General features: G+C 38.6%; 2 protein-coding genes across 2 annotated transcripts; one reads left to right on the forward strand and one right to left on the reverse strand.

Moving 5' to 3' along the window:
• The first annotated feature begins 27 nt into the window (after positions 1-27).
• LOC144658488 (uncharacterized) lies at positions 28-10551 on the forward strand. The gene is made up of 9 exons (XM_078518911.1): positions 28-188; positions 1460-1695; positions 3397-3536; positions 4611-4661; positions 6012-6075; positions 7535-7677; positions 8329-8376; positions 9183-9288; positions 10008-10551. The coding sequence occupies exons 1-9, from the start codon at positions 112-114 to the stop codon at positions 10091-10093; spliced, it is 951 nt and encodes a 316-aa protein (XP_078375037.1). The 5' UTR covers positions 28-111; the 3' UTR covers positions 10094-10551.
• A 2585-nt stretch (positions 10552-13136) lies between these two features.
• Positions 13137-26788, reverse strand: LOC144658479 (isocitrate dehydrogenase [NADP] cytoplasmic-like). Its single transcript, XM_078518901.1, has 12 exons — positions 26412-26788; positions 26165-26268; positions 25546-25711; positions 25069-25229; positions 23653-23799; positions 22032-22168; positions 21565-21628; positions 17198-17285; positions 16772-16884; positions 15943-16040; positions 15365-15457; positions 13137-13610 (listed from the first exon to the last, which is right to left on the reverse strand). Exons 1-12 carry the CDS (start codon positions 26518-26520, stop codon positions 13526-13528), a joined length of 1365 nt encoding a protein of 454 aa, XP_078375027.1. The 5' UTR covers positions 26521-26788; the 3' UTR covers positions 13137-13525.
• Between the last annotated feature and the right edge of the window lie 992 nt (positions 26789-27780).

Raw genomic sequence — 27780 nt, forward strand, 5'->3', positions numbered from 1 at the left:
AGCGATTCTTTCCAGTCCCTGCTCGTCCCTCTCATCAAAATGATGACGAAATATTGATACTTCATACACAGAACCTGGCGAGTTAAAAAGATTACTTTCAATTATCAGGTGATGGTTAACTTAAGTGACATTTTTAGATCAATATTTGGGCCTCCAAAAGAACGACTTGGTACAAACAATTTACCAAGGTAAGTAGGTACAACTGGAAGGTGAGATTTCCACCAAAAAATAAGCTCTAAATTTTTTCTTTCTGCCAATTTGAGAAATAGAAAACGTTTCTTTTGTACTTAATTTTCGATGCATTTTCATTTTTTTAAATTTGATTATTAATAAAAAATGACAAAGAACAAAAAACTGCAAACAAGTGGTGGCTATGTCAGTGTGTGGCATTGTCACATATTGGTAATTACTAAAATAGTTGTCATGCAGTCTTGAAGGTTGCAGCAGTTCCGGTTCTAGTTTTTATGTCTTTTATTGGTGACTGTGTTACTATGAAAGTTAAAGAGCCATGAACACTTTGATTAGATTTTACATGTCAATTGTGTTGACACCAATCAGATGTGAAATGAAAGTACAAGAAAAGCAAACAGTCTGTCTCAATCAGTCACAAATCATTGACTTTTCAATCACTTCACTTCTGATCACATTTTCTTCAAGACTTGTTATCTTGAAGTGTCATTTTATGAACTCTAAGAACATTTCCCAGCCTATTGTTTTTGCAAATCCCAGACCCAGTTCCATTGTTTATAATTCCCAGTCCCAGTGACCCAAATCTTGTTTTCCCAGTGAAACTTTGCCCAAATCCCAGTTCCCATTTTACCCCTTCAGGTCCCTCTAATAGAGCTTGTACAGCAGGTGTCAAAGATTGCAGTTCCATTCGAAACATTTATTTCAAACTTAAAACTTTGTGTTTTTATCTCAAAATCGTTTCTTGCTTGCTGTTGTTTAGTCTTAAATTCTGTAGTTCTGTTCAGCAAAACATCAGCAGGACCCAGTGGCCCATAATTTATGTGACATTGTAAACCTCACTTTGATCAATCAGTATATATCCGTAGTAACTGGTCTGGCATGCGTCTCGACGATCAACAGAGGTAATTTCCAGTCCGAGAGGTCTGGGAGCAAAATAATGTCTGGTAATCTATGTTTCCTTTGTAGCAAATATTTAGCCTGCAGAACACACGGATTATTTTTCGAGGGGATTTTGCGAGAAAAATAATCCGCCTGTTCTGCAGGCTACAAAATAATATTTGACTCACTCCACTGTGGTTGCCTCGGTAGATCAGTAGATCAGCACCTTCCATGAGATCGGGGTGTCATGGGTTCGAATCCTGCTCAGGGCATCTGATTTTTTCCGACATTATTTTGTTCTGTTTAATATATACTCATTGGATAGCCATATCATAGTTTACATCTCTGATGATGAACATTTGGTCTACATTACTTCCCACAATAATTATAGAGATATTCAAGAGGATCTTGAAAACCTCTATGGAAGAAGACCAGATCCACATTGGCATTCAGAGCCTCCAACAAGTCATGAACAATGGAGAATATTTGCTGAAGGTCATCCTCCAGAGCAAGGAGATCATGAAGAGTATTTTCAGTTTGGAGAGGGAGATTTCCTTCAAGAGTTTGAACAGATGTTTCAGAGCATGTTCAGAGGATTTTCATTTGATTTCAACCCACCAACCCAAGGTTTGCCTACATTAAGGTATCAGTGTACCCCAAAATTGACCATTTTAAAGAAAATTATATTTTGGTATTTTCGGGTAGATCTCATTAAGACCTTTCATTCAAAAAAAAGAGCACGGAAAAAGATTGACTCTACACAAAGTTATGAACGAAAAACTTTTCTTGCCATTAATTATTTGATATTGATAGCTGTCAACAGGTTACAAGTCTAAAGAAGCGCGGAGATCTACCGTTGCGTGATTATCACAGTCTTGGTTTTCGACGAGATGCTTTGGGTGTTTCTCGCTGGTAAAATGCATAGTTTTTCAGACGTGAAAGAAGAAACATTTTCCCATTCCTTTCTCATGTTCGAAGAATGCTGCAACAACGGGAAAAGACAAAGGATTTGGCAGATGCACTAGTAGATAGCAACAGCGAATTATTTTTTGCCGCTTGAAGCGGTAACGCCACGACCCGGCGTCACGACCAGTTCCTCGGCTTACTTTAGGACCTTTAGAATGCTTGCGACTCCACGTTTTTGTTGTTTTAGATTTAACATTTGTAAAACTGTTGCAGTGAGACGAAAATCATTATAAAGCGAGCGGTAGAAATAAAATTATGCAACAGACTGTTTCCGACCAGAAGCAACATTTGACACCGCTTTGAACAGGTTCTATTGTTAAAGTAAAATGAACCTTCATTCTATCACTCAACGCGTGATCATTTTCACACGTCTTGTGTAATTAATCTCATTAAAGCGGAAGAACGCCCCAAAATACATTTTCTTTCGTATCTCGTAAACAAATTTTCGAAGAGAGAGGTGCACATTTTAAGTTCGTTTTCAATGGGGTTTCAACAATTTTCGCTGAAATTTGGCAAGAATGTTGCCCGATAATTGAGCAACAAAACTGTGTCGGCGAATTTTAACTTTTTTCCTCTTTCAAAAGTTATGGCTGTTTTAACACAGAGAATAGTTGTTCTTTACACTCTTAAAGTTTAACTACGTGTCAAAAACAAACCAGACAAGTAATCAATATTCCCCGACACAGTTTCTTAGAGAAATGTGTGAAGAACACATAGCGATGCTAATCGCTTTTTCCCACTCAAATCTGTCCGGAAACGAACCCGATCTATGAGCCTCGGTACTTCTGGAAAAAAACACGCTCTTTTTGGATAACATTAATATTTTTACTTAAAATAAATATATGTCCGTAATCTACAATTCCTAAGCTTTCAGAAAATATATACTTTGCTAGGATTTGCCTTAACTACCAGACGGTATGGCAGCTCCAACGCAGGATGGTCATTTGGGGTACACTGATACCTTAAAATATTCTGTTAGCCTAAGTAAACAGTATCTATTTTGCTCATTTGAGATTCAGTTTCATTGCTTGAGATTTAACACAAATGAGAAAGGAGATAAGGGTTGGTAACTTACATATACTTTGGAGTTGTACTGTTTGAAACTTGTAAACACAAACATCTTATGCCATTGCACTAGCTACCAAGGGGTGGAGAAAAATTTTGGTTAATAAGAAATCCGATAAAAGGTTGTCGTTGTAGTTGTTGTTTTATAGTTAATGGTTTGAATCCAGGAGTATCAATAGTTTGTTTTTTGTGATCATCTGGGAGAGCGAGTACAGTCCTTTCAGGACTCAACGCCAACCTGGCAGAGCTATCATATTTGACAAACTATTTTGAAATTTCTTTGCTCCTTATAACCAGGTCTCCCTACCTTAGACCTACCACCTGAATCATCATCAGACATACCTCAAGAAAACTTTTCTAGTCACTCTGGATCTCTTAGGGACAGAATGCTGAGGGGACCTGAATCATCTCTGGACAGTGACAACTTTAAAGATCAGGTATTTTATACTTTAGGATTAATTATAGCCCACAATATGTGTGCCATGGTTTAAATTTACCGGTATATCTAGTTTAATATTTTTGTGCACTTAAGTACACAAACTCTTCCACCTCATCTACCTGCTCACCATTAATCTCTAATTCCTTGCTCGTTTCTGGCATTTACTTGCATGACTTTTGACTAATCTTTGCATTGATCTTAAGACGAACTCTTGCAGCCTCATAATGGCTAACTAGTCTGCTGGTGTTATCTCTTATGTCGACGTACCTGGACGACAACAAAGTGATGTCGTCTGCAAAGTCTAGGTCTTCTAAGACGGAGGTGAACTTCCATTGTATAGCTGCAGTTCTTCTACCTTCCGTAGTCCCCTCCCTTTAATTTAGTACTATCATCTATTTTTTTTTCTTTTTACTAACCTGCACTGGATTTGAACTCTCAACCTTTGGATTTGCTGTCCAACCCCTTATCCACTTTGACACGTGACTCCATGCTAACCCAGAGCTGTATGCAATATTTTTTCAAACATGGGTCAGCAAAATCAGTCAACACTGCTCAATAGTAGACTTACTTTTCACCAGGTAGTTAAAGTTAGTGTTGTAGTTAATAGTGAACTAAGTTAGTGTTGTAGTTAAAGTTAAACGTTGTAGCTTAGGGGCATTTAGGGGCATTTACTTCTTTGTGGTAGTAGAGGAATTTTGAGGGCTACAAGAATTCAGGAATACCTGCTTAAGGGGGGACCAAGCGCTGAAGTTAATTTTTAGCCCTGTGAGGGAAGGAGGGAGAGAAGAGAGAGAAGAAGTGAGAGGCGAGGGGGGGGGGGGGAATGTGCCACCCATGGTAGGCTATAAAGCTATTTTCTGGAATAATTACCCATCATACCAAGGTTTATACAGTCAGGGGCGGGGGTTGAGTGATGCCGCGGAAGGGCTGGTGACGGAGCACCTGACAGGAAGGGGACGGCGCCCGCCCGAAGATTTGAAATGTGGGTGCCCCTGACAAGTTCACAATACAAAAGTTGTGCCTGCTAAATAAATCTATATTTCAATCATAATTATTTAAAATCTTATTTTAGCAAAATGGTAACCAGTCAGAGGGCTCTCCTTTGTTTCCTCCATTTTCACTGGTAAGTAACTCAGCCCAAAGGGTTGACGTGTAACTCCCATGATCGCGACAGCGCTGCACACCCCAACGATCAACATCACCACACCCCCAGCTCCCGATGCGTTTTGAACAAGCTGATATTGTTTCTCCTTTCTTCTGGAACCGCCGAACAAATATTCAGTTCGGTGGCGCAGCACATTGTGCACGTGGCCGCGCCGCCGGGGCGGTGCGCGCGCCGCCCTGGGTTTCTGGTAAACTTGTGTTACTTTGGTTCACCATCTTTGATTGTCAAGTGTGAATCATCTTTCTCAGCTTAGAGCATCAGCAAACTGGTATTGCTAGCAGTTAAACAGAGGTAACGGTTCAGGAGAGACTGGTGTACTTTATGAATTTGAGAAGTGAAAAAGGCTGTTTATTTCATAACTTTTAAGACTGTTTCAGAAGGCCAACCCGCTATTACAGTTTCTTGATCAGATTGTATTTAAAAAGGTGAACTATAGATCTGAAATCTGTGTAAGAGCGTGCATGCTTATAGCATCAGCAAAGTGTGTTTGATTGTAGCTGGTGAACGGAGGTTTCAGGCTGAGTCAGGTACATCATTTCCCAGGATATTTATTGAAAGGATGGAGGATCTGAAATCCTTGTTTATCCTTCACTGATAATATTAATTTCAAAGTGCTGTTGATTTGATTCAGACTAATTTACACGACACCTTTGGTGACCCTACACTAATGAAAGCCTCACACAATCTTCTGTATCTCCTTCCCAATAATATGGAAATTAATCCTAGGCCTTTTGTGTTGCTAAAACTAATATGGTTTGTCAGCCAACAGTTGGCAGACAAACGGCCAACAGTCGGCCAACAAAGGACCAACAGTCAGCTCTCAAATGGCCAACTGTTGGCCGACAGGTTATTCTGGGAGCCATTCTTCACTTATACCAATAATTCTGAATAGTGCATGCCAAGTGCGAAATTTTTGAAAATTTCTTGTAAGAAAGCTTTACGACACTGAGAAAATCTTTGTAAAAAAGCTAACATGACAGCTAACTTCAGGTATAATTAATATCCAACAGCATACTACATGAATCTTTTTTTAGCATAATGGTTAGAAACAACTAGAAACGCATGCATGCACAAGAAAAGTGAGTGAGTTGCCCTGGCATTGCTTCTGGGTAAATATCATAGGCTGCCATATTCACAGTCATGAATGAAAGGCAAGGAGTGTTTAACAATAAAATTAAGACATTTAGAAAACAAGACCTAACCAAATCAAACAATTTTGATTGCCTAAGTACATGAATTTTTTTGCTGGGCAAAAATTAGTTGTGATGTGAGATGACACTTTAAGTGATTGTATGGTTATTGTTTTAGTTTGGTGATTTGTGGAGATTACCATTTGGTGGATTGAGTTGCCCTGACGAAAGAGTGGATAGAGGTGGGTATGAACCCCATGTAGGTACTCAGCTCAACTAGCAACCACTTCATCATGGCTTAAATCTGGAACCTGCCAAAACCAAATAAAGTAACAACCCTCGCTCTTTGGACAATTTGTATTAGAAGCTCTGTTGTTTATCTTGAAGGAATTTTGTGTCATTTAGTCTCTTCTCAATATATCAAGATGCCTCATGCAGATATGCACACGTCACCGCAAAACCATACCATAAAGTTTCACCTTTCCACTCATAGCCACTTGCCCTACACTAGATTGCTTATCACTAGATTGCTTTATAACCTTTAGACCTGCAATATAATTCCCCTATTCCTATTGGTAGCAATGGCACTGAGCACAACGTTTACAGTTGTAAGAGAGAATTTTAGAAAACTAACTCCAAATTCTATTATTATCCATTATTGCCTTTAACATTCATCCATTTCTCTTTTTTATCTCTTTTGGTCCCGGGGGGGGGGGGGTACTCAAAAAAGTTTTATACGGGGAGGCTCCGCCCCAAGTTCTAACCCCTTACCCTTTTATATACCATTTTTGACAGAAATTGTACCCCTTTCGTATTACTTTAACTAAAAAAAGGTACCCCTTTCATATACCTAAGATACATGGCGTGGACTTAAAATAGGACGTTTTCTTGTCATTTTTATATAGCGCTTAATAAATTAAAATAGTACAGCCATAAATTGCGTCTGTTGAAATAGTTTAATTAAAGGCCCTTTTAAATAGCCAAATAACAGATTTCTATACCCTTTCATATACTTAAACTCGTGAAATCCCTATCCTTTTATATACCTGAAGCCTGAAAAAGGTACCCCTTTCGGGCGGAGCCTCCCCATATAGGCCATTATAGGGCTTACCCCCCACAGGCTTTTGGTGTCTTTCCGGTATCTGGTCGTTTTGCCTACGAGTGGTATTGCTAACGACCAGTTCGCTAACGAGTTAGGTCGATTCGCCTATGGCTGAAGTCGTTTCGCTTACGAGCTGTAGGTCGTTTTGCTAACATATTATGAAGATTCACATTTTAAAGTATAGTATTAGAACATTCCAATACCAAATCAATCCGCATTGAAGACTCCTTTCATACGCTGATTTTGACGATGCCACCAAATTCTTATTCACCGACGCAACACTAAGACAATTTAAAACATAGCTAAGTGTGTCTTCACGTTTGTGCGGAAGAGGACTAGAAGGCTTTATTAATACTTCATTAAAGACTGATCAACATTCTCTTGATTTCAAATTATTTCAGCGTTTCTCTTCTCTTGATGAAGAAGCTTTGCTCTTCTGTAAAAGAACTAAAAGAGACGTTTGGGCACTTACTTTATACGTTAGCAAAACAACTTGAGATGTAGGCGAATCAACCTAAGTCGTTAGCGAACTGGTCGTTAGCGAAACCTCTCGTAGGCGAAACAACCGCAATTCGTCTTTCCTCTTCTGTTTCCCGAAGACCTTGACAGTGAAGTCAAAATGGGAACTCACAGCTTGGATGACATCTTAACTAAAAAAGATGACAGCCAAAGGCCACAGCAGAATCCACGCTTTTCATCATCCTCGTCTTTTTCAAGTGTAACTATTGTGGATTCAAATGGGGTGAGGATAATTTGAATGCTGGTCTACATATTAAGTACATTGTGGTGTTCCTCTCTGATTGAATCACAACAAACACTAACTGTGAAGTCCATTGCAGTGTTGTTAACCTTTTAGTTTTAGGCATAAAAAGGTGGAGGGGCTAGTAGAAGGATTGAGCTCCCCTTCCCCTCCCGCTTTTTACGACTGCTTTGCAGGCTGCATAGTTTTGGAGAAGGAGGCGCCCTTGGAATCCTTGGGCTGCACTGAGCACTTTTTTTGTAATCCCACATGGAAATCGGCACTAAAGAACTCAGCAATGGAAAAGATTGGCAACAATACCCATGATCAGGTCACTTAGTTCAGTGAAATAATGTCAAAACTATACTGAGGCATTGAAAATAAACAAGTTGAAAAGAACATATACCTATTGTTGGAGTCCCTTCACAAGACCACAGCCACATATAAAAAAAGTGTTGACACTAATTTGGCAAACAATGCATTTGTTAAGAAAAAGACAAAATCAGCAAAGAAGAAAGGAAGCAAAGGAAACAACAACAACAAATATGAACACGAGGGGAACCCATTACTTGTCACCTATGCCTAGTTTATTTTTTTAGTTAGGTAAGTTTTAAGTTCTTCAATAAGTGGTAACTCTTATTATTCTGTGGAAAGGTAACTGAAAAAAGGACAACAAGGAGGGACTCTAGTGGGAAGGAAGAGGTAAAATGATCGTAATAAATTAAAATGTGTATTTGCTGTACATGATTTAAAGCCTGTCGGCATTTTAAGATTGACATTACAGAAATTCAGTCAAGGAGTTTATAGAAAGATGAAAAAGATCATGCAGAGACCAGATTATAAAAATAAACAAGTGTGGTGGATGATGACTGCGATGAGCTGACACAAGTATCGAGGAGAGTAGCCAAGCTGCCACTCTAGAAAAACAGCTCTGCGCTTCAAGAATTCATGGCTTGGATTTTTCCACAAATAAGATTGGATTATTCCATGTTTAAACGGAGTGTCTAGTCTGGAATAAACCGGAATTTATTGCCAGTAAGAGACCTTATCATTTATGAAACTGTAGCCTGTGTACAGCCGTCCCGCTCCGCTCAAAAAAATCGCGGAGGGGACGTCTGTGTTATAGCGTTCTTGATCGTGTTCCTTTGCGGGCGGTTTTCCCGGAATGTGTGGAAAATGATCTGTTTGGCCCTTTACACAAAAACCATTCATTAAACCTATTGAAATTGCCTTTAATTTATGCGGGCGATAGCTTGTGGCGTTCCAAATTATTTCAGCGGAGCGGAACGGCTGTAAACAGGCTAATGAAACTGTTGCTAACCTGATTCGGTAAAAGTTGCTCAGTTCACGTTCACTTTAACAGTCAGTCAAACGTTCAGTCATAATAACCGATGATTTTGTTTTCAATTATGTTCATAAATGTGCACATTATGCAGCCATTAGTAACAATGTACAAAAATGCAGGGTCATTATTTAAAAGACGTGTTATGTTGGTTAATTCTTTGTAGGTAACTATAACACGAAGAATTGGAGACCAGACTCATACTGTTACTCAGAGGAAAGACAGTTGTGGAAATGAAGAGACCCAAGTAGATATTGCCAACAACGACAAGGGTATGTAAAGAACTAGTTAGTATAGCCTGGAAATTTGGAAGCAGCATGAAAAATGGGAAGGATCATTCTCCTCTTCAGAGCAGCTTGTCCCGCTTAACCTGTGGAAACTGTGCATGAGAAACAAGTGTCTCTGGGACACATGATTTGATTGGCTGGAATTAAACAAAAGAAGCAGCCAATTAAATGAACTGTTTTAAACTCCCTTTGGTTATATGGGAGTTTTAAACGGTTTATTTGATTGGCTAGATTTGAAATTCCCTTAATTAAAATCTAACCAAATGATGCGATCATTATTTGATCAAAATCCAAAAGCAAATTGACATATTAAATCTTCGTGAAAATACTCATTGAGTGGCATTTTTCATGGTCATCTTGTCAACTGATTTAGACACAAGTCGTGAAACATCTTGATTTTCTTGAGCTCCATGATCAATAAATATATACGCTATCAAACTCGTAACATTATTTCTATAAACTACGTAAACTAAGACTATTCTTATACTAATCTATATACTAAAATAGTAAGAAACGCAATAAAATTCTGAAGTTTTGGATAATAAAAATAACGACTGTCAAACTTGGCTCGAATGATGATCTCGTCTACGGCGTCTAGTTTGGCTGTCAGAGGAATTTGAATCTGATTTTCCAAATTGGGAACTAATTGGAGAATGGCTTGAAAGGAATTTTACACTACTAGTAATAATTCATTTCCTTGTCAGATGGCAGTACTTCAAGCCGACAGCTGACGCCTCTGTCCTCCATTTACGAGTCAGTCCTGGAACAGTTCTTTCCGAAACGAAGATAGCACTATAGAGGTTCCTTGGAAGAAGAGGAAATCCTAAGTTTCGGAAGACTATAACTGTGCCTTCATTTAAGGAAAATTGGACGATCAAGTGTGTTGCGCTTGGACCCCATGTGCTATTATCAACGGACAAGTAGCTTCAGCAAAAATGTTTTCGTCCCTTCTCAGGCGGACATTTGTATAACTGGTTGGTTTATAGACTTGACTAGCCAAAGCCAAAGCTTCAACCTTCCAGACAGATTTGTAAATATGTTCGTAATTTTAGAAATAACAAGAAACAGATTATTTAAACAGTATATTATGTACATCATGTACATACAGTGTGGGCCGTCCTGTGACAGCCCTGTGTCGTTAGACTAATTGTTCAAACGAGTAGATGAGACCAATTAATTTAGGTGCATGTCTCTGACAAAGTATCATACCAAAGTACCACTGATTTAATAAAGCGATTATTTCGTCGATATCATTCCCCGTCATAGACATCAATGCGTTCTGTTGTGTTCAACTTTTGCGAAAACCCTCGCGATCGTATTTTTTTGACGGATGATATTCTATTCTTTAATCGCGCTTCCCTCGCACATTCTGTACATTCACCGATTTTTCCCCATTCCTAACTGCTTTCCAGCCTCGATCCATGTGCTCCCCAGTAGTTTCTCTTTGTTAATCCCTAGCCGCGAGCAGCCGCCTCTCATTGCTCCCGCACTACGAATGAGAGGCGGCTGTATTCGCAGGCAGTTACTCCCTAACCCTAAAACTATCCCCAGGCCGACTCCCACATTTCTCAATCTTCAAACTTTGGCCAACACCCAACGTTGGCTGTCACCTAGGCCTGGGCATACACAGCCCTGTGCGTTCCTTTCTGCGTTAACCGAGCATCCCCCATGTGTTTTCTCTTGAATTACACTGTATTCCCTCCCTAACCTAACCCTAAGACTAACCGGACCGAAACCTTTCTGACGTACCGTAGATTGCGGGCAACACCGAGGATTGGGGGGCAGGGGGGGAGGAGGGGGGGGCGCGCGGCCGGGGGGAGACGAGACGCACAAAGCAACAGCCCGCGACGCTCGGAGACGGGGGCAACCGGGTGTCCAGGGAGGGCCATAACCGGGGGGGCAACGGATTTACGGTATACGTTTACGAAACTGGTAAATTCTCGTAAGTCAAAAATGCCACACAACTCTGTTGTAATATCTCAATTGTGATCAAACTGATAGATGCAAACTTAAAAAATTGGTAAAATTCCGCAGTTGAGAATTCCGAAGTTTGGGTCATTTCGTTCCATTTTAACCTCCAAAATGAAGAGAAGAGAAAAAACCGGCTTAAAAATTTGAACTGTGAGCTATCAGGTGATATCATATATTTCACGTGATTTCGCAGGAGAATTATTAAATGTGTGGCCTTTCGCCCACTGAACACTTCAATGTCGTTAACATCCGGCTTCCGCCAGTATTTTCAGCCCCAAAACTACCCAGACGTTTGCAGCAGATCGATTGGAAACTGCAGACGTTTTCAAAACCTCTCAGGAACAGCGCTCCAAAACGTTTAGCGCCCTGTAAGACAAGATATTGGAGGGGGGAATGAGGGGTGAAAAAATTCCAGTATGTCCGTCACTAGATAAATCCGCACACAACAGTTCTTCTTTTGTAAGTATTTTTTAATAACTTAAATTAAAGAAAATAAAAAACCCTTTCAATAAAAATTATAACAATCTCACAGTGATAGTTGCTCTATCTCCCGGAATTTTTTTTTATCCCGTGTTGCACTTGTTACTGGTTTCACAAAAGGGTTTAACGATCAATGTTACACAAGTGGAGATGAAGCTGGACTTAGGTGGGAAAGCTGAACAAGTTTGTGACACAGCCTTTTGAGAGGAAAACATGTGACTTCATCCACTTGGATTTTCGCGCCTTTTTTTGCCGGTGATGGCCCAAGTTCACAGGGCTTCGCCATCATTACTTTCACTTAGCGTTTCTTTCCCACCATGTTTCACCCACAACTGACAGTGTCGTCCCCCATCACCCTGGCGAACCAAACAGACATGTTATCATTTATCAGGGGCGGATCCAGGATTTTCCTTAGGAGGGGGTGCACCATCAGGGAAAACCGTTTTTTTTTTCGCAGAAAAAAACAGTTGTATACCAATTGTAGCCGCAAGGGATTTTACTACTGTTGTTTTGTTTGGCTAGATTTAAATTCTTTGTTAAAAATCTAGCCAATCAAACCATGAGTCCCCAGAGCCACTTGTTCCTCGTGCCCCAGGCTCTGTCGCCTAATAAGAGGGACAAGTGGTTTTGGGGACGAGAATGGTTCAAAATCTGCCTCGTGGACGTAAGTTTATCTATCTTCATGGCCAGAGGGTTTTGTTTTCGCACCCCAAAGTTATGCTTACGGTGTTGCCAGCCATGCCCTTCGTAGGGATAATCGGAGGAAATTTAAGGAATTGAAGCACAAAATATACCTTCTAGTCGGTGCTTGTCGTAAAACGGGGCACATTGATAACATTTAGACAAAACATATTCCATAAGTGTTGCTGGCCACGCTCTTTTTAGAGAAATGTTATTTAAGAAATTGAGGTTAACTTCTTCCTCACGCACATTGACCTTGAATTTGTCTTGTTACTCTTCAATCTTTCAAAGGTTCTTCAAGTCAAAGTATTTGGTATACTTGACTTGGAAACTTTGGGTTGAACAGTTTTTTTGGATTAGAAGTTTTTAAACAACCAGTGAGAGAAAGCAAGTGTGACATATTCTGCAAGCACATGCGCAAAAATCATAACGAAAATAAGGTGCAAATATTGCAATTGCCCATTTAATTCATTTTACAGTTTGTCGCTATTCGCTGTTTTCACCTTTCCCATATTATTTTTTTTTTTCCCCTAAATTTTTTTTTTTTTTTTTTTTTTTTTTTTTTTTTTTTTTTTTCGGGGGCCTTCTAACCCCCCCAAAAAAAATATATATTTTTTTTTTATATTTATTTTTATATTAAAATAAAAAAAATTAATTTATGAAAAGAGAAAAAAAATTGTCAGAAATCACAAGGCAGTCACTTGTTGTCTTGACATAAAAGTAACTTTATTTCTTGTTATGCTGCTAATTGAACAAACATCAGAACCACGCCACTATTACACTCGCCCTAATTGTAAAATCAACAGAATTGTAAAAGGACCTAACTACAAGCTAAAGCTTAGCACACTAGATTAATATATGACATTTTTTTCAGTTCATTAGTGAACAATACGTTAGCAACAATCATGTTACACCGCATATCTAATATGCATGTGCTTGCTATAAACACAGATGCTACATCAAATTGGACACAGTCATCACAGCCGTATCGACCGTTGCCTTGTGTTGGAGCGATCAGCAGAATTTTCAAGGCAAACTGAGCATCACATAGTTACTCTCATTCAGCACGACCCGAAGCTTGCAAAGGATATCAAGAGGACTGATAAAGGACGTGAAGTTGCTTCTCAACAGCGTCAAAGTATTCTTCGGTGGAGCAGTACTGATCTCGCTTCACGCTAGAAACAACAGAAAAACAACTTTGAGCCCCAATTTGATTGTTCCCCGTGAGAGCTAAGCGGGATATTTATTTTAAACGTCTTTCTGCATGGCCATGTGTGTTTTTGGGGGGGATCAGGATACTAGTCGATCGCAGGGTCCCCCCCTCCCCCCGTTATTGAATTAACAGGTACCGGTCGGCAGGTTTCTTTTACAGGTCACAGGTCCCGGGTCACAGGTCACGGGTCACAATTTTTTATTGTACATGATACTGCTAAGTGAACAACAGTTAAACTTACCGAAGCATTTTTTAAATTGGTTTCGTTAGCAGTTTGAAAAATCCATTCGTGAAATGGATAATGCAATATTCAAATGAGCCTGGATTTAATAAACGAATGTTGATTGGATAAATATACAAAAGCCATGCTATACATACAAAGGAAACAGGTTGAGTGCAACACCAAAGATACACGTGACACTCGATTTTGGAACGAAAAGACAACGTCAACTATCGCATTCCTAAGCGTTTTATCCGCCGAGTAAATTAAATTTATCCTGTCATAAATTTTGTCAAATCTAACGTTTTAAACAGTAAAGATATTTTAAGATTTTTCTTTGTTTTTACCGAATGAAACTTAACTGTTTATCAATCTTTTACGGAAAAAATTACATTTCAAACGAAGCAGTGTACTCAGAAACACTACAACTCACTGAACATAATCTCTTATTTTTGTGTTTATTGCGACGGTCAGCAAAGCAGAGTCCTTTTTTGATAGCTGGACTGCACTAGGGTTTAATCTGTGCCAGTTAAAAGTTGTGACCGTGGAATAAAACTTATTATTTTTTCACCAGTTCAACTTATGATCACTCGAGCGCAACGTCTCACAGTCCTTCAAAACAAATCACGCTTCCAGCTATGAATCCATTTCTTGTTCATCACGTTATTAAAAAATAGTCGATCACACTACTTTTAAAGCTTTCTTCTTCCAATTTTCGTTGGCCCATTGCTGTTGATGGAAAAACGCCACTGTGAAACGCTCAGGAGTTCGCCTACTTGATTTGACAAGCAAAGTCGGGTGACCAACTTTGTTGACTTCAGTTTAGGGCGAAAGTGCCACGTTTATCTTTGATATCACAATCTACCTGTTTCCTATGTATGTATGGCGAGGCTTTCGTTCATAACTCCAATCAACATTCGTTTATTATCAAAATCCGGCTCATTTGAATATTGGATTATTCAATCTGCTAACGAAACCAATTTTAAAAACGCTTCGATGAGTTTGACTGTTGTTCACTTAGCAGAATAATGCGCTGTAGAAACTGTGACCTGTGACCCGTGACCTGTGTCCTGTAAAAGAAACCTGCCGTGTGAGGTGAGAGGCAGTTGTACAAAAAATTATCCCGGCGCTGCAGCTGGTCCGCAATCAAAGAGAGGACTGTATCTTACCAACATTATTTCGTTACACTCGTACAATCTCTCCACTTCAACAATCTATTTTATTCTGTCCGTAATTTTCAATACTATTCATTTACTTAGCTAACGATCATGTAATTTTAACAATGTCTAGACAACTGTCAATCAAGATTGTTTATTCTGTAACAGCAGTGTCAGAGTAAAGTGTCTTCACATTTTATTTTTAGCCACACAACATAATGAATAGTAACTAGCCTGAAAGAGCTCTGACAGTGGAGTGTGGGATAGTGTGCCCATTCTGAAATTCTGTAAAACAGGAACTTTTTTTAAAAAAAAAAACTTGTTTCATTTCCAACTTACTTGCTAAGTCCGTAGATGCAAGCAGCAAGATCTTTAGTCATATGACCAGAATCAACAGCATCAACACACGCCTTCTCCAGAGCCTTGCAGAATCTGAAGAAAAATACTACAGTGTTGATCAACTGAACATAAAATTAACTGTAAAACATATTTTGAATGTTCAACTTGTGTAATTTTTATGTTTTAATCAACAAATTAAAGAGACAGTGTCATGGTCTGCGCATGCATGTGTGAGATTGCTTTTCAAATCGGCTTGAGTCTCTTCTCTTTAGAGAGTATTTCTAACTGTATGTTATTTTAATGCTGACATAAGTTAGATTTCTCAAAACTAAAAAATTTTGAGTTGAGAATAAAACTCATGCCGTGTTTTCCGGGCCCATCAGTGTCACAGCATGATCCACACAGCCTCAAAACAAATTTGGCAGTGCTCACTATTCAACATCATCATGAACTGAATTTGTCGAATCAAACTTTAATATTCAGCCCAAACGTTTCACATTTCGGTGAAAATCTGCACATGTGTTGTGAAATTGTCCTGTTACATGTGACTACATTTTGATGAGACTTTCAGCACATACTTTTTAAGTTCAGCATTCTTGTCAAGTCTCGCTCTGTGACGCAGACCTTGAGTCCATGCAAAGATACTGGCAATGGGGTTGGTACTTGTTTCATTGCCCTACAAATCCAGAGAGATAAACACCATGAACACCTTTCAGTACATTGACAAACTATAGTGCAGGACAAAACGAACTCACAAAACTGTGTAATACAAGATGAAGTAATAAGTATGATCACAACAACAGCCGGAGACAGTGTCACGGTCTGTGCATAAGACTGCAAAACAGTCTTATCTTTTGCGACTGCTCTCGGTCTTCGAACGAGAGTGAAAGGTCTAAAGGCCAATGTCAAAACTGTGAGTGTGACTGGGGAGAGATGTTTTTTCTCGCCATGCCCGCCCAGCAGGCGTGTGACTGAGATTCGCAAGACGATTGGCGCTTCGTGTCTTAAAAAACGACTGTTTTGCAGTCTATCTGTGCATGTGTGAGATTGCTTTTTACATCCGTTTGAGCATTTCTTTGCCTCTCCTTTTTACAGAGTGCTAACAGTTTTTCCTGAACATTATTGCTGTGGCTGCAATAGAATGCCTAAGATAAGAAATTATTATGTCTTAACCACGAGCCACCTTAAACTGTTACTTACTAACTTAGTAAGTCCTGAATATAAGATTTTGTTTAAGTTTGTATTTTCTATCAGCCCATTCTTACTGCTAATTTGGGGGATAATAGTGCCTAACCCTGTTAAACCTTACTGAGTTTTTTAAATCTCAATCTGTAAGCAATTAATTCTGTATTTATACAGTGGAATCTCAATGTTTGTGAGCCTCCAAGGCAAACAAAAACTTTTTACCTTTTGGTATTCTCTGTAATGTCTTGTAACAGTACCATGAGCAGCCTCTGCCTCAATTGTCTTGCCATCACCACATACAAGCACACTTGTCATAAGACCAAGAGATCCAAACCCTACAGCAGATACAATCACGCAGACATTACCAACTAACAACAAGTGTCACTGACTTATTAACATCTTTCACATCATAACGTATACTATCAATTCTTTCATAAAGAAAACTAATCGTCCCTTATCCTGGCAATATGCAGAAAGTTTGTCACATCCCTAAGTGTCCTGTAGCTCAGTGGTAGAGCATCTGACTGAAGTGTGTAAAGACATAGGCACGACTCCTCTCAGGAGAACTTGAAAACAATTCCAAGCACATTGTGACACTATTGAACTACTGAAACAATCGAACTTGATTAATAAAATGAATCATATTACCTTGGGCAAGAGTATCAGACTGGACATCTCCATCATAATTCTTTGCAGCCCAAACAAATCCACCAGGTGACTTCAGAGCATATGCCACCTAAAAAACAGTTCACATTAGAATGAAGCTAATTCTGCTAGTGAAGCTTGCAATCTTTTGATCTAAAACAAGTGTCTACTACTAATCCACGTTAGAGCTGTCCTTCATAACTTACCGTAAAAACTCGTGTATAAGCCGCACTTTTTTGCCGAAATTTTGGGCTCAAAATCGTGGGTGCGGCTTATCTACGAGACCATTGCATGCAATTTTACAGGGCATCTGACAGGATGCGGTGGTGCGGCCGTGCGGGTCCACATAAATCTGCATAAATCGCTCACACTGCATCCTCTGCATCTTCTGCGCATTTTTGCGCATAAAACTGAAAAATTGCTCCATATAAGCGACAAAGCAGCTCTTTACTATCCTCACAAACAAAAATAACAAGGAGACTGATCATTTTGAAAAAGTTTTTCCTCTCAAAACAGCGACGAAAACCACGCTTTTCGTCCGTGAATAATTTTAAACCCCCAGGCGTTCCACGTGTCTCTTGGCGATGGGCCTGGATACTAGTGCCTGGTTACTAAGCTACGAACGCTTTCACGAACACAGCGCAAAATCAGGTGCAAAATTTAATGTAATCAAAGGCTCTTCGAGCAACCTCATGGTAATTCGATGGATGAAGTGCCGACCTCCGCATTTTTTCTAAATAAGTGTCCAATAAAGTAAAGCAATCTCACTTTGCTTTATTTTTCCACGTGAGTTGCGACATTGATGGCTCGTGCTTTCAGGGGTCGTAGCGCTATTCAGTTTTCACAACCAAAATATTTACCGGTTAGTGTATTACCTTTGATCCTTTTAAGCATTAAGTAAATTTGTTTTGTGAATATGTTTACTTTTCTGTCAGCACGTATAGCGTTATTTTTGAGCAGCGAAAAAAAATTGAGAGAAAAGATACGCCCGAGCACTTCGTGTATCTGCTCGAGTCAAAAAGATGAAAAACGGATGACGTGACACGAGGTGACGTGACGCGAAACAAAAACGTGCCGTGGATGTTGTGTTGACTAAAACACGTCACAAGGCGAGCGTAATAATTTTAACAGTTTTTAAGCGTAACTATATGTAGTTCATTGGTGCTATCAGTAATGTCACAATCTCACTTAATTTGCCTTCGAATGTTTTCTTGCGTGAATGGGTCATTGATAGTTTTTTTCTTCAAATAAGCGTTCAATAATGTAACACAATCTCACTTTATTTCCCTGTGAATTTCCATGGGAATTGCGTCATTGATGGTTCGTGCTCTCAGGCTTCGTAGCGCGAATTCTATTTTATCACAAAAAATATTTAAGTGTAACCTTTGATCCTTTTTAGCATTAAGTAAATTTGTTTTGTGAATATGTTTACTTTTCTGCCAGCACGTATAGCGTTATTTTAAGCAGCCATTAAAATTTGAGAGAAAGATGCGCATTTCTGCACGACTCAAAACGATGAAGAACGGATGATGTGACACGAAGATGATGTGACGCGAAAAAAAAACGTGCATGAATGTTGTGTTTACTAAAACGCGTCTTTGAATGTTTTCTTACGTGAATGGGTAATTGATAGCCTATGCTCTGAGGCTTCGTTGAGCGAATTCTTTTCTCTTTTATCACCAGAGGATAAGTGGAAGTGATCCTCTTTCGATTTGTTTTGTGAAATTCAATTTAGTTCCCTGAAAGAGAGAGACCCTGGAACGAGGTTGAGATTTGATTGACATGTGCTGAATGCGTTTAAAGGACCTTTCTGTCAGCACGTTTCTCGTTTTAATGCTAAATTAATTGCGGTTTGATATCAGAATCGAGTGAGTGAGTGTTCGAGTGAGAAAATGCGGCCCATAACATAACCTCATTACCATTCGGTAAAAACTGCGATGAATGAAGAAATACCTGTCAACGAATGGCAGAAAAAGATCAAAAATGTTAAAGTTGGCAGAAATGATGTTTATTCTATAAAGTTCTAAAATTCTGGGTAAGACTGAAGTGTTTTCCATTTATGTGTTTATAGTACATCCTGCACATCGATCGGAAAGGCTCAAGGAATCAACTTTAGCTTTATTGATTGTTGAAATTTCCTCATAATCCAGCATTTTTTCACAATCAACTGGGCATTTTTCCGCCAGGTTTTATTTTTTTTCTCAAAATCATGCTTTAAATTTGGGGGTGCGGCTTACCTACGAGTGCGGCTTATACACGAGTTTTTACGGTAATCATTTTTAGTGCAGAATGCACTATTGTGATGGTTTGGTGGGTTGGCGTTTGCTAAACCCCTAAACCCCTAAACCACTAAACCACTAAACCACTAAGCCACTAAACCGCTAACGCGGTGTAAACTTTTAATCACCAATTAATTAATTAATATCAATTAATTAATTATTTCTGTAAAGGGGGGAGGGGATGGAGAGCACCTGACCGTGTGCCCTTGGTAAATCGGGGAGTCCATTACGATACTTACAATTGAAGAACTCAAGTTATATATTTGTTTCAGAAAGCACTATGCTCTCCTTGTGGTACAATTCTTTCTGGAAAAAATACTTTGTGCTAAACGCATGCGCAGATCAGTCTTCATCACGAACATTGCGTTTTTCTTCTGCAGAAGGATTCGTGTAGACTCCGTGGCCCCAAGTTAAAACCACAAATTAATTGAATTAGACAGTAAGGCGTCATAGCAGATCATGTGAAATATTTCTTGATATGGCAATGCTGTTTTCTTAGAAAAGGTGATCTAGCATCTCATAATTAATTGATAACCTGATAACATCTGTGTTATAATCAATGTCGCCTTCTTTGCAGAAAATAAATCACGTTACCATAAACATCATGTTACATCCGTTTTTGACAAAAACAAAAGTATGTTACATGTTTTTGACAAAAACAAAAGTATCTCGTTTGCTGTTTCAATAACAAACTGAAATTCAAGCTATCGAAAATTAAAATAACAGTGACGTGTTTAGAAATTTTGTATTAAAGCCTAACGTGGTGTGCTTTTCAATGCGGTTGAATTCCTGTAGAATCCGTGGCGTTAATTTAATTAGACTTAAAAGGCATCACAGCGATCTGCGAGAAAAAAACAACAATATCATGTTACATCCGTCACTTCCTTTCCTTTTATTTGTTCTCCATCGGTTGAACTAACCTCCGTTTTATTTTGTAAAACCTCTGCCGCTTTAGTGTTTGAACATGCTTTCGTGACGGTTCCGACATTTCTTGAAAGAAATCTTCACACTACGTGCTTCTCGGCTTCATGCTTGAGTGAGCGTGTGACGTGTTCACAGCGCTTTCGTAAATCGTAATTAGGTATGCAAAAACTTGCACCGGGATTTTCGGCGTGAACACCTGATAACCAGGAAACAAATATCCTAGCTGTACTGCGTTTTAAAAACCCTTTCGAAAAAGATGTTTTTTGATTAGATTTGTTCTTTAGTTTTGAGAATCGTCTTTCGTGCAGTTTAAACCGTAACTTAATTAAATTAAACAAATGTCATCGATGTCGCCGTAAAACAAACAAAAAACAAGAGTTTCATGTTACGGCATTTTCAAGGAAAACAAAAGTATTTTGTTACAAACGAACGAAAGTGTCGTGTTACGTTTGCAAAGATTAACGTAAGGAACACCTAGGAAAGAATACAAGTAGCCTGTGAACAGTTTTTCCGAAAGTAAAGTAAAGCAAATAAACACGAACATATATAAAACATCATACTTTCAATTGTTCCATATTGCATTCTGCACTTACCAAATCATCGAGATTTTTTGATTTGTGTGCAATAAGTTGAGTTTCTTAATTGATAGCCTTTATGGTGCATTCCGATAATACAATACAACATGTACAGTACAGTAGAATGAGCGTCCATTGCAAACTCAGTTTAAAATATACGCATATACGCACATAGGCAGTTCTTTGTTATTCATTGCTCTAAGTTTTCTATGTGTTATATTGTTGGGGAAAACAATAGAAATATCTACGTGAAAAAACTAGAAGCGACAGCTGACGGAGTAATGTCAAATTTGCATATACCGGGGTAGTAGCTGTGTAGTAGAAACAAGCTATCGTATTTCAAATCTAACTTGCATTAGCGATTTGGAAACTGCTGTGAAATTCAGTATACTTGGAAATAAAATCATCTGCTAAACTTAAAAAATATTTTGCTGGCAAGTGAATGTTTACTGTCATGGTCGCTTGACAGGTCATTGCAAGAAATGAAATGGTTTTTTTTGGGATAAATTAAAACAATGATTCAAACAAAAAGAGAAAAATATTTTCAGGCAAAGTGAGTGGCAAAATGCTTTAAGTTTATTGTTTGACCTACCATGTCATCAATTAGTCTGTGCTCATACCAGATTCCATGCTCCTTGAATTGTTCTTTATAACTCCTAAAATTTTAAAGTTAACAAAAATCCCAGTTAAGGTATATTAAAATTAATGTAAGAGATGTGTCCAATTTACTGCCAGTTAAAACCTACCAAGACGTCATACCCAGATTGCTCTCCTTCACAAACATCCTTGTCCCCTTCATAAAATAGCACCCCAACCACCTCAGGAAAAATTGTATGATCACAGTGACAAACAACAACTGAAGGCCACCACATTGAGCTCCTGCAATTTTTTTTTTTGCGTAAAAAAGAACTTCGTTTTAAGAAAGAACAGAATTTTAATTGTTTGAGAATAGCAATAAAGTTGCCACAACAAATTATGTGTGAAAATGCTCTCACATTCTGAAAACGTTTAAATCAAACCCAACAGAGACACACAAAAAATATTTTCAAAGTTTATTACCTTAAATAAATCTCTTCAAAGATGTCCTTAAATCTGCCATCATATTTCTTGAGGATAGTGTTCTTTGTACTCATGTACAGTGGCCATTCCTTACCCAATGCATATTGGAAGCAGCTGTGAGCAAAATCCCTAATGGACTAAAAATTAATCATGCAGGTTCAGTTACAGCAAGGCGCCCAAAAGTGTGACCACTTTTAATTTATTCACATTCTTTAGTGCAGATTTAATCCAATCAAAAGCCATGGATAGCTTGCAGTTGACTTCTGATTGAATTAAATCTGCACGAAAGAATGTGAATAAATTAAAAGTGGTCACACTTTTGGGTGCCTTGCTATAAAGCTCTAAAAAAACAAGACACCTATCCTTCTCTCCTTTTCTGGATGGTCAATTTTGACTGTTGTGTGATGGGAGCTAATTTGCTATTGTATAAACTCTAGCTTGTGGGGGAAGAGGGGCAAACATCTACATGAAGAACATGCTGCATTGGCATAACCTATATTTTACCAAATATATTTTGTGTCAAGATCTGCTAACATGCAGTGTCTGTACATAGCAATATGTTCCCCTCAATAATAAATTCAGAAATTGCACACCAATTGGAATAATACACGAACACTGGTTTGATTTATTTGATAGTGAAGTATAGTACCTAATTTAGTCACTCAATTGTTTTCTTTAAATCATGGAACTCATTGAAAAAGATGGGACTACTGAATTCCAAGTTTATTTTTGTAAAACATTACTGCATATTATTTGAGAATGCTTGATGAATAATTAAATTAAATTTTTCAGGCCAGAGCAGTGTATGATCGACCAAGCTAAAACTTGAACTCATCAAATTAGTGTTATCAAAACTGGGGAGCATGGCTTTCTGTTCACAACCCATTTTGAAATCAGTAATCTCAAAATTAAATCTGTCTATAGAAAACAATCTAATGCCTTATTCAAGACAAGAGCATAGGCGTACGGGGCGGGGAGGGGGCGAGGGGGGCTGCAGCCCCCCCAGTGCCGAAATTTTTCGGGCAAAATGCTTAGAATTCGGGCAATAAGCCTAGCAAAAAATAGAAAATAAGCCGACAAATCTCAAAATTACGTTCAAAACGAAAGTATTGGAAATATACCGAGCTTTGTGGTTCAAAAGTCCAAATTTCTCATTCATTTGCTTTCGTTTCTTCTCGCAAATTGCTACCATCATGTTCGATTTTCCTCGAAAATTCTGTGTGACCCCTCAGTTTTATCAGGTACAATCAGCTTTTCCATAGCTTGAGCGTTTGCGCGCGGTGGACCCAGTGTAAGACCTTGAAACAAAGCTGTTACAATTGTGTGCATTGACACCTTCGGGCAATGCCACGAAATTAATTAAAGTACTATCGTTTCCTTTTAGCAAACGGGCAAGCTTTTTTCAAAACTATTTCAATGCACGTTTTGTTTTGCATATTATATATGCCTCTTTATTTGGCTTTCAACCCATGCCAATTTTTTTTTCGGGCAACAAGGTTGCTCCGCCCCCCCAGGTCCGAAGGTGCCCGTACGCCTATGGACAAGAGAGCTTGAGAACTTGTGTAATTGTCACCTTTTCACTAGTAACACAAATAAACTATTAAAAGCTGTTTATCCTTACCTCATCAGTGTTGTACATGCCCATGGTTACACCTCCAGTGCCTGTAAACTCAAACACCTCAGTAGTGAGCTTCCCACTCCCATCAGCTGGATTGTAAGAGATCTCAAACACTCCTGGTCCATTGACCACAAAATCTCTGGCACGGTACTGGGTTTAAAAAGATCATTTTATATCAGTTTTATTGTGAGCATCAAAATATTATTTTCTCCATATGGTGTAACAACCCCTTTGGTGACTAATTGACAAAGTTGTTTGGCATTAAACTTTTTCAGGTGCAAAGGTTTCTGGAAAGATTTTTAATAATTATAATAATGAAATCTTTTTAAAGATTTTCTGAGATTTTGAAAGCAAAGATTTTTCCATTGTGAATGTTTACTCAATGTAAAATCTGAGAACTGCTGAGTTTATTATGATTGTTATACCACAGGCAGACAAGTCTCTGTGTTTGAGGCCGCATGACGTAAGTGTCACGGTACGCGCTATTTGATCTGATAAGTTCATTGACCTCGCCTTGAATCAACTGTAAGCGAGATAAATAATGTTCACTACCTTTTATCGTTTGTGTGATCTTTTGTGATTTTATGGGGTTTTGAGGCCGTTAATTCCTTGCTAGTCGTCACCGCCCCCAACATACATGTAAGTAAGAAAAAAAGACACGGCAGGCAACTTCGATGGCCCGCCGAGACCAACGGCCTCCCAGATTTTGCACGATTTCTCCAATTCCATGCGTTGCTTGCCATCCAGCATCGGGCAAGTTAAAGGCAGGTAATTTTCACAGATCTGTGCCAAAAATCGCCGCAATCGCTCTGTTCTAACATGCCAAAAGCCGCTGCTCCAAGTTCGCTGCGAAATCGCCATCATAACGCCGATATCAAATCCAAATTAATTATATTCAGAAGTCAAATTTCGCGATAGAAACTAGAAATAGGCTATGTGCATAACTGTGAGTTCAATTGTGCGAGGGAAAAGCATTGAAAAGAGCCTCGAGAAGCCTATTTCTAGTTTATATCGCGAAATAATTTTGACACAAACGATAAAAGTTGAGTGAACTTTATTTATCTGACTTACAGTTGACCAAATGTTGCGGAGACATTCCGCAACATTTTGAAAGTTTTAAATCGACATTAAGAAGTTTACATGGCTACAACACTAGACATGGATACCTACCTAGACTGCCTAAACCTAGGACCCTCCTGAAAACCACCCCCTAGGTGATTGGAGGCCTCCTCTTAAAATAAATTATTTATTATTATTTTATTTATTTTAAAAGATGCAAAATTCAGTATTTTATGGAGGATTTCTCACGATCAGTTGACTCAAGCCGAGGTTAATGAACTTATCAGATCAAATAGCGCGTACCATGACACTTACGTCATGCGGCCTCAAACACAGAGACTTGTCTGCCTGTGGTTATACCTGATCACCATGAGCATGTCTTCCAATCACAATTGGCTTCACCCATCCAGGAACCAGTCTGGGAACTTTTTGGCAAATTATTGGCTCTCGGAATACAGTACCACCCAAGATATTACGAATTGTGCCATTGGGACTACGCCACATCTTCTTCAAATTGAATTCTATAAATCATACATCAACGAAACAATCTTGAGAGGTGGTCAACCATTAATAATTATATTATTAGCAGGTTAAGAGTACAGTGGACTCTCATTTGAGCAGGGGGAGGAAGGGGGGGGGGGGCAGGGGGGTAAACTTGTGCAGGAAATTTACCAAATGCTATATGCTGTTTTTGTATTTTGTGCTAACTTCAAGACTGAAGTCAGCTGTCCAAAATAACCAAACCAAACAAAATCAAAAAGAGAAATATAGATATCAATTATGTTTTATCTCAACAAATTGTGAAAATATAACAGTGAACTCAACTTTCTCAAATACCTTTGACCCGTTCCTCATCTGGAGTGATAGTGGCACATTTAATTCCAACACTGTAATGTTTTATGGCTTCAGCAGCTTCTACTGTCACTTTATCATCTGTTTTGTCTCGATTTGGTAGTCCAAGATCAAAGTATTTAATGTCCAAATCTAGATATGGTTTAATCAACTGGAAAGTAACAAAAAAAAATAAAAAAAGTACTATGAGCCTAACCTGATTACTGAACTAATATAATTAACTGTTAGTAATTGTTTTAACAGAAATTGTTGAAGAACACAAGTTTGCCATAGCTTATTACATTTGATTGGTATGACTAAACTGGGAGTAGAAAGGAACAAAAAAAAGCTGATTTCAAAATAAACACTTTCGCGTGCCAATGATTACTCCATAGAGCCACCTTAACATCGAATCGGAATTTTCATGTTGTATATATAGGTTGAGTGTGACGGAATTTCTTTACTAAAACAATATTACGGAACTTCTGAAACTCAAATATAAAAAACCTTCTCAACGTGTACGTTAAATTTTAACAGATTGAGATGAAGCTGTCTCATGCATTAGGTTGTAGTTTTCTTGTTATAATTGAATAAGGGTCCCTTTGTTAGTGTCATGCAAGCTTACCTTGTCCTTGATCATCGTCCATATCACGCGAGTCATTTCGTCGCCGTCCATCTCAACAACAGGACCATCAACTTTTATTTTTGCTGCATGTCCACCGTGGCAAACTACGAAAGAATTCAAGAGATTGCCTTATTATATGATAAAGCTTATGAGGGGTGCTTGGCTTGGGAAGCACACACGTGCTTCGAACATTTCTTCCCTTTTTCTACATATAAAAAACACAAAACCATAAAATATCAATACTTACAGTTCTTTTGCTTCTTATGAAGTTCAAACGAAGGAGAAGAAACTAAAGGCCGCAAAACATGACGTGCTCCCAGAAGAGAATCACGAGAACATCTCAGTATTGCCGCCATTATTCAACCGAGTACAGAAGGAAGCTGAGAAAGCCGCAAGGAGACTGGTCACCAGTATTTTGGTTTGTTTGTGTTCGTGTACAAAGTAGATCTCAGACTACGCGAAAATTATGATATTGGCCCCTGAAATTATCGTGAATTATATTAATCGTGCTCTCGTGACTTTAGTTATGCCTCCAGGCCGGCAGTTGACACAGTGATTGGATCATTGTAATGTGATCCACAAAAACAGGGTGAAACATGCAGCAGAATGGACTGGACTTATAAAACATGGACTGGATTTGCAAAGGGAGGGTTTGTAAAACATGGATTTTGGCCCAAAAAAGTAAACTGCATGCTTCTCAGTGAGTAAATGTTAGTCTTCAACAAAAGTGGGTTGGCAAATTTTAGATCAGCTTTCAAAATAAAATTAAAAATGGGAAAAGCTGGCATATGGGGGGGGGGGGGGGGGGGGAATACCTGGAAGTAGTTTTCCAGGTTCAATCTCCTGTAGCGACGTTGTAGTGTGATGAAACTTGCATTAAAAAAATGGTGGGTTTTTAAATTCAATACTGTAGTTAAGTCTACGGGTAATAATTTATTACAGTTGCAAATTTTTTTGTTGCAAAATGCTGTACTGAGAACAAGTAATGTTTTACAAATCCAGTCCATGCTTCTCCATCTTTTATATATATTTAAAATTAGAGGTCATTCTAAAACACAAACAAGGGTCAAACTCCAGTTGATGTTGTGGCCAATCAAAATGATTTGATCTACAATGGCTGCTTGTGTGGGTCACTTTCAGCAAGGAGGGATTTAGACAGAATCTTTGTGTGCCTCTATTTTGCTCATCCTGTGAAACTCACAAGTGGCGTAAAAAGTACAACCAAGACAACAGAGAACCTCTAAACAATAAAAAGTAGGAAAACAATGGGCGCTTCCCATTCGACCAAAAGTTCTGGTTTGAGTTTCCGGAAAATTCCAGTGGCAAATGGAGCAGCATTTTCCAACTATTCCGGTTGACTGCACATAAGACAAAACAAAATTTGCATATGATCAGGTTGTGCGTCTAATATGGAAATTTCTAGGGTGCATTAAAATAATGCACTGTGGCCGGTTTCCTGCACATATAACTCGATATTTTTGCAAATAAAAAGCATTCCGAGCACTGAAAATAAACGCCATGAATGACATCATGGCCACAAATACAGGGACCTTTAAAAAAGCACACTACAAGCAACGAAACGTCGCCAACCCAAAAAGTTTAATGAGCAAAACAAT

The sequence above is a fragment of the Oculina patagonica genome, chromosome 1, assembly GCF_052425735.1.
Source record: "Oculina patagonica isolate OP01 chromosome 1, crgOcupat, whole genome shotgun sequence".
Lineage (NCBI taxonomy): Eukaryota > Metazoa > Cnidaria > Anthozoa > Scleractinia > Oculinidae > Oculina > Oculina patagonica.